This window comes from Chenopodium album, chromosome 1, assembly GCF_948465745.1.
Source record: "Chenopodium album chromosome 1, dcCheAlbu1.1, whole genome shotgun sequence".
NCBI lineage: Eukaryota > Viridiplantae > Streptophyta > Magnoliopsida > Caryophyllales > Amaranthaceae > Chenopodium > Chenopodium album.
In genome coordinates, this window is record NC_137834.1 from 56,464,934 (window position 1) to 56,472,568 (window position 7,635).

A 7,635-nucleotide genomic window follows, 5' to 3' on the forward strand; every position below is an offset into this window, starting at 1 on the left:
GTCTTCCATATAAATAATTTGCTGCTTTTCTCCTCTCCCATTTATATATATATGGAGGTTTTCAGGTTCCTCGAAACAGAGAAAAAGTAATTTGTATGTACGCATTAGATTCCAAAGGAAACAGATGAGAATGGCTTATTAGTTATTACTGTATCATCATGATCAGCATCTGGCATCATCAAAATGGCATATCAGACTGTTGTTATTGCACTCACTTTGAATGAAGTTTATAGCCAAGCATTTACTACTTTAAATTATTAGCCTATTAGCTCAATTGGTCGAGCACTGTGTTCCTACTTTGCACAGAAGATGCAGGTTCAAATCCTACATAGGCTACTAGTTTAAATCATTTATAATTGTACTCAATTGGGTGTTTATAATAAGATGTTATAGTCAATCATTTCAACTGATTTAAGATTATTCTTATCTTCAAATAAGTAAACATTATTGCTCATTTTAGCAAAACAATGTTGCTCAATTCAAAGATGAGTAAAATTGTTTTGCTCATTTCAAAGATGAGCAAAATATTTTTGCTCATTTCACATAGGTGCAAATTTGTTTTGCTCATTTCACAGATGGACAAAATTGTTTTGCTCATTTCACAAATGGACAAAATTTTATTGCTCATTAATAAAATTATCACAAATGAGCAAACGATTCAAATGAAAATATCAGTCCTTTCACAGGTTCTTCCCATTTGACGGTCAGCAAAAATGAGCAAAAACAATAATTCAACAGCTTGTTCAAATAGCGAAATTTGCTCATTGTGATTAGTTTTACATAAATGGAATATATGTATGGTTATTGGACTCGAATGAGAAAAAACACTTACTACATGTTTGCCCAAATTTCAGAAGTTTTGGTCATTTGCATATAAATCAAATTAATAACCTAAGTGGGATTCGAACCCACTTCCTTTGTGCATTTGCCCAATGCTCTACCAATTGAGCTAGTAGGTTAGTGTTATAAGAAAATTTGTCAATAGAATCATTGAGTACAAGAGGTATAATACAACTCGGAAAATCCAACAACCATACTCTCCTATTTGTACCCCAAGGCAAGCAATGAGCTAACTCATGGGATACTTTATTACATTCCCTCCTAACAAAATTCCAAGACACAAAATCAAGAAAGCTAGACACATGATAGATATTATCTAAAATCAAGTGGAGACTACTTCCACCCTTCTCTTGTGATTTGATAGCAGCCAAGACTCTGACAGTCACCCTCCACCTCCAACCTCGTATACCCGCAATCAACTGCAACTTGCAGCCCAAAGAGGACTGCCTTGGCTTCTGCGATCATAGGTTCCCACTTATCCTCCACCGTCCACGCAGCAGCAACCTTTACCTCCCCCTTTTCATCGCGCAGCACAGCCCCAGCTGAGGCACCCAACCCCTCCACAGCACTCCCATCCACGATCAGCTTAAGCAGCCCCTGTCTTGGGGGCTTCCAAGTCGCGCGAGCAGCCATCCCAGCAGACTTCTCTCCCTTGTCCTTCCCTTCCATCTCCCTGACCAACTTCTGAGCATACTCCATTGACTGAGCAGGATTGCAATGTTCTCCTTCAAAAAGCCACCTATTACGAGCTGTCCATACCTCCCAGCAAGCAGTAAAAAACAGTCCATGATCCTCACCTTGCAGCCGAGCCAAACAAGCTTGCACCCAATCTGCAAAATCATGAAAAAATCCGTCTTCTCCAGGCTTTAAAGGACAACAATCCCAAATCATACGAGCAATAACACAATCTCTAATACTATGGAGTTCCGTCTCCTCTGCTGCCTTACACATGCTGCATCGCTTACTCAACCCAAGTGACGTGGGTAAAGCACCTCGACAAGCTCTCCACATAAATACTTTAATTCTCGGCAAGGTTTTAACATTCCATACCTTGTTCCAAAGGGAAGAAGAACTCGAACCAGAAGCATCATTCACCTCATCACATTCACCGAAAATAGCCCGATAAATTCTTAATTGTTAATTTATGCTTTTTTATGAATTCTTAGGGAACATTATTAACTTATGCTTATTTTTATAAATTCTCAATTGTTAACTTATGCTTTTTTTTTTTTTTTTTTTTTTTTTTCCAGGGAACATTATTAGTCGAGCAATATTATTAACTTACGCGTTGTATAGAAAAATTTTGTTTTCTACTGAATAGACAACTTCACAAATTAAAAAGTCACTAATTAAAAACACACATTTAATGATTCCCTTATAGAATAGACAACTTAGCTAAAGTGAACTACTAATTTATCTAACATGTGTTTGTCAAAAAAATGTGTTTGTTGCTCATACCTTAGAAGGATTGAGGATGTTTCTTATTATTTTAACAAAAAAATAGTTTTGGTCTAATTTAAAGTATACATGAAGTACAAATAAATTGTCCTGCAATTGGGGAATTTAAGGTGCTGAAGATTTGAGGAGATAATATGAGAAAGCAAATGCTAAAACTCCCACTGATATTAGCATTAAGCAGCCTCCTAGACACTATTGGCAGGCTCCTGCTACGGGTTGCCACATGGTTAACTAAGTGCAGCTATTTTCAGAGAGTACAGCAGGCCTTGGAGGAGTTGTTCGTGATTCTGTGAGGGACATTGTGACTGCAACTTGTTGTAAAATTAGTGGCTGCCTAGAGGTAGATGTCCTTGAGGCTTTGGCAGCTAAGCACTCAATCTCTATTGCGCTTGAGGCAGGTTTTAACAAGCTTGTTCTGGAGTCTGACAGCCAGAAGTTGATCAATTACTTGAAGCAGAGCAAGTTTGAACATGAGTTTTGGCCTTATCGTGAGAGATATCCTCCACTTAGCTAATTTTTGTACTTCGATTGAATACTCCATGTTGGCAGGCTGGGAAATGGAGTGGCACATAAACTTAGCTAAGCTCAGTTGTAATTTTGAGGAGATATGGTTTGGTTGGAGGAGGCACCTAATAGTATCCTAGTATCCTAGATGCTGTAACTCTTAGTATTTCAAGTTTAATTTGATACAAGTTCTTTGCTTCCCGTCAAAAAAAGGTATATCAGATTGGCTAATTACACTACAGTGCCTGGGAATATGAGACAGAATCAAAATATTCAAGCCCAACTACCTTATTCATTTACACAATCAGTTTTATTAAGTAACCCTGCCATCCCCCACCAATTGGCATTAATAGATAGACCCACTCCACAATCATACTACAAAGACCAGCAATTGACATTAAGCTTCACATATTATAGATTACAGATAACTATGTTACCACATTCAACTCCACCTTTGCAATTACTCTGAGATACCTTAAAATACTGCAGGAAGAAACAATAACAAAGCAATTATGTCAATACGTTTCACTAGCAATTGTCAACACAACCTATTTATCGCTTAGTTTATAATCCGAAGTATATCAAATCCAAAGTTCAGTTCCAATTACAAGCAGCATCTAATTACAAACATCATTTATCATATCGAAAATTAATTGTTTATGCAATAATGAGAAGACACTAAGCTACTATACTCACAACACCTGGGTCCTAATCTGAAGCAATGCTAACCATGTCGCCAATTGTCTGATGCTTAAATGATGAACTTTGTCTCTCTTATGGACTTCTCCTTTTCTATCTTGTGTCGTACTCTGTATCTGACTCTCCAACAACTTTCTGTTCCACAAAAGGTAGTAAACGACGTTATTAACAGCCATCACTTAACATTTCTTACCATCTAACAAAAACCTGTTACAAGTTAAAACACAACTATGGTACAGAATAACATAAAATGAATATTTCCTGAAAACCAAGGCTAGAAATCACAGAAGTGCCACCTGTTAACAAGCTTTGTTCATCAACCTGATGAACCAGGGCTGCCTCCATAATCAAGCAAAGACTAACAGTAGGGTTCTGTTAAGGAGGTGAGGGGCACAAGGATTTGGGAGGGTGTCCTTTTTTATAGGCCAAGTTGGGAGGTGGATGTGGTATCAACATTAAAGCTTGCAAGTTGAAGATCTGGTAATTGGGTTCTTTATTTTTTACTCTGTCTGGAATTATAAATAAATTCAATGCGTCTGAATCTTTTTGTACTTGAGTATTTGCCACAGATTCACTAAAAATAACTCATTTATACTTCATATAAGTTGTCTTCTTTTATGTGTAGATCTAAACATAATCAACTTCTATGCTAAGTGGGAAGTATAAAGCAACAATATGTGAAAACTTTTTCCAAATATTTTCTATGTACTCGTAGATACATACATGATACTACCTATCTGAGCCCCAAGGGATTTATTTATTTTTTTCTTTTTTGGTTTTCTTACACTAAAATTTTACGCCCCACTGTCTAGGAAAGATATTTTTGGGAGGTGAGGACCAAACATATTGGTGGTTGATACAAAATGAAGTTATGCCCCTAGATTTTTTAATCCGATTACCAATATCTACTACTCCGTAATTGAAGAAGAGGTAACATGTCCTTGCAATATCGTGTGCTAGCTATGTGGAAATAGTATAAAGTTCAGAATCCTGAGACCCTTGTTTCATGTGTTCATTCGCTTTTGGGTAAGGCCTGCTGCTGTGTCAACTATGCAATTTATGTAACATAAAAAATAAAAAAAAAAATTCAGGCAGCAAACTTCAGAAATCAAAGCACTAAAATTCAGAAAATCAAAGCAGTCAAATTCAGAATTTCAAGCAGCAAACTTCAGAAATTTAAGCTTCAGTAATATATATTGTAGAGAAGCAGACTACTTATAGTTAAAGCATTAAATAAACAATGCATGGAAAGGGTCAATTTAATTTGATGGTCATGTGTGGCTCAGTTTTTTACTGTAAATTGGAAAAGGATTTTAAGAAAATATGACTGTAATTTAGTGTCACTGAGTCACGAACACACGCCTGTGTTACTTTGACTCTTCTATATACTTTGACACCCATACTTACCCGAGACATTGATTGCCTTGACATCGTAATAAAGATCAAAAATTTTGTAGAAAAAATCAAGATAGAAGGAAAGCAAAGAGAGAGTTATGAACTATATGCTTGGAAATGGGCTTGAAATACAATTTTAATCAGGATTAGCAGACAAGCCTTTATAAAATGTGTGTTACTGTATCTAGTATCTACTAATAATGTGAATGAACATGTTAACAAATATTTTTTTCATCTATACCTTATCTCTGCTTCCATACCCAATTCTAGGACAGGTTGCCTGGTCATAGTTATTTTACTTCGGTGTGTTTGATACTTGTACAATACTCTCACAAACCTGATGTGTCTCGAGTACAGTGAATTGACTACTAGCTTAAGAATCTACCCGCATCTTTACAGCTACTAATTAGTACCATTGTATGCCATCATTGCACAAACATAATCGAGCAAAGTACAACACAGCTTTCCGTACTAGCAACTACACAACTCGTATAAGGCAATGCACAACTACACTACTCAATAACTCATATCCTTGCAATTGTAGCAAACATAGGAAATTATCAGAATTTTGAGACTTACTACTAGAAAGCATTTTCTAACAATAGTTACGTACCTTGTATCGATCCATACTAATCTTGATCCTGTGGCGGGCTTAATAAAAGAGGAGACATGAAGCTTGCATCATAATTCACCGCCTTAACCTGCTCTTTGAATTTAAAACTTGTATAGACAGGAGGATCGAGATAAAATTCAGCAAGCATGAGCTCATCAGTACATGACAGAATCAATGCCATTTCAGAACGGTTAAATCCAAAGAAATTTGTTATGCCATCATATACACCCAAAAATCCCAACATATCAAAACGAAACAACATTGTCCATGAACTGTCTATACCATATATTTTCATCATCCACATCTCTACTACTGTTCGATCATTGTAAAGCGCCCAAGCACACAAGCAATCATTCAGGCGACATAGACCAAACGCTGAACGATAATCATCAAATTCTCCAAAGACTTCACGTGGCAATGGCATAGTCTTAAACTGGTCCTGGCCAAACCAATCAAATACAGCAATCATTTCTTGACAACTTTTCGAAATCACAGCATTCACAGGCCAGTGCAACAATTCATTTACCAGGATGCCACTCAAATTATACCACGGAATTGCAAACTCTATAATTGGCTTGACAGTACTCGAAATGTCTATTCTGATCCATCGCTGGTCTTGTAAAGAGTATAGATGCACAGTTATATCCAGATTCGCAATCATACGAGAATTAACAGCGACGATAAAGTAATCATCTCGGGAAAAAGAATAACCAAACCCAAAATTATAGTCCTTAGCATCATCTATTTCCGTTTTAAGAAGAAAATTTTCTGGTGGGTCAATCCTAATTGAAGAAGCAGGACCAAGAAATGGATTATAAACCACAAAATAAAAGCGAAAGTAAAGAAGATGATCAGGAAGTTGTTTGTTAACAGGTTCAGAATCATCCTTTGAGCAAATCAACAAGAGTAATCCATTACAAGACTCAACTATATAAGGAGATTCATCTTTATAATGCTTCTTGAAATCGGTGAAATCCAAATTAGGGTAATCTTGATAGTTGAGAGCTGTAAAAGAAGCATAGTAATCAATCGATATTACAGACCTGATATTTGGATGCTGAAGAAGATGAGCTCTCGCGAATTCAGGAGTCTCAATTGTAGTCCTCCATTTGCTACAAACTGCTTTGAATCTAACTAGGGTTTTAGCAGGGAGCTTGGGCAAAATGTGTTCCGGTAGAATGTGCTGGGTAAACTCATTACTTTCTAAGGAGGAAAGATATGGTGTTATCGGGTTTTCCGGCATTGTTTCCGGCGTTGCTTCCGGCATTGTTCCCGGCGTAGCTTCCGGCATGATTTCCGGCGTTGGTTCCGATGTTGTATCCGGCGTTGTTTCCGACTTTGTTTCCGGCGTGGTTTCCGACATTATTTCCGGGAGAGAAAATGGTGCTACGGTTTTGTGTTTTCGATTGAAGTGGAAGATTAGAGATGGTTTGGCGGCAAATTTGGAGTGAAAAGATTTTGAACTTGTGGGCCAATACGGATTGCACTTAAATTTAATCTTTGAATTAAAAAGAATATCAGATTAATAACCCCTTTGAAGGCTTTACTTTCCCTTAAAAAAAAAAAAAAAAAAAATGCTTTACCTTATTTTTACTAAATTGAAATTATTTTAAATTAAAATATTATTTTTGCTGAACTAAAATTATATTTACTGAACAAAAAATTAATTTTACAGAATTGAAATTATTATAACTGATTTTCTATTATATTTCTTAACTTAATTGATTTTTATTGACTGAAAATATTTTTACTGAATTGAAATAATTTTTGCTGGAGAAAATACCTGTTAATATGGGGGGTGCGGAGGTCAATTTGCATACTTTAGTAAGGATAGACTCGTAATTTAGTCAACGTCTTTATTTACCAAACTAACACCCGTTAACAAACGTCAATATACTCAATTGTTTGATAGTGTTCTGTTCTATGATAATGCTCCATTCAAATCATCATGTCGTTCTAACACCATTGTTCTATCCATATGCCTTTAAATTCAAAATCGCCGACAAAACACCATTTGCCGTTCAAAACCTCAAAACATTTGAGCTTCAAAGAGCTCGACGTAAATTATTCAGCTACATTGAATTTGATAGAATGGGTAATTTGATTATGCATCATGGTAAGAATTT

At 36.2% G+C, this 7,635-nt stretch overlaps 2 protein-coding genes across 2 annotated transcripts; both read right to left on the bottom strand.

The window, feature by feature from the left end:
* Positions 1 to 1,173: 1,173 nt before the first annotated feature.
* Positions 1,174 to 1,851, bottom strand: LOC145632958 (uncharacterized). Its single transcript, XM_081685278.1, has one exon. The coding sequence runs from the start codon at positions 1,849 to 1,851 to the stop codon at positions 1,174 to 1,176; it is 678 nt and encodes a 225-aa protein (XP_081541404.1).
* A 3,674-nt stretch (positions 1,852 to 5,525) lies between these two features.
* On the bottom strand, positions 5,526 to 6,872 carry LOC145632964 (F-box/kelch-repeat protein At3g23880-like). The gene has a single exon (XM_081685283.1). It carries the CDS (start codon positions 6,870 to 6,872, stop codon positions 5,526 to 5,528), a length of 1,347 nt encoding a protein of 448 aa, XP_081541409.1.
* Between the last annotated feature and the right edge of the window lie 763 nt (positions 6,873 to 7,635).

Excerpts from the sequence above, each read along its gene's own strand:
- LOC145632958 (XM_081685278.1), bottom strand. The coding sequence starts at position 1,851 with ATGTGGAGAGCTTGTCGAGGTGCTTTACCCACGTCACTTGGGTTGAGT.
- LOC145632964 (XM_081685283.1), bottom strand. The coding sequence starts at position 6,872 with ATGTCGGAAACCACGCCGGAAACAAAGTCGGAAACAACGCCGGATACA.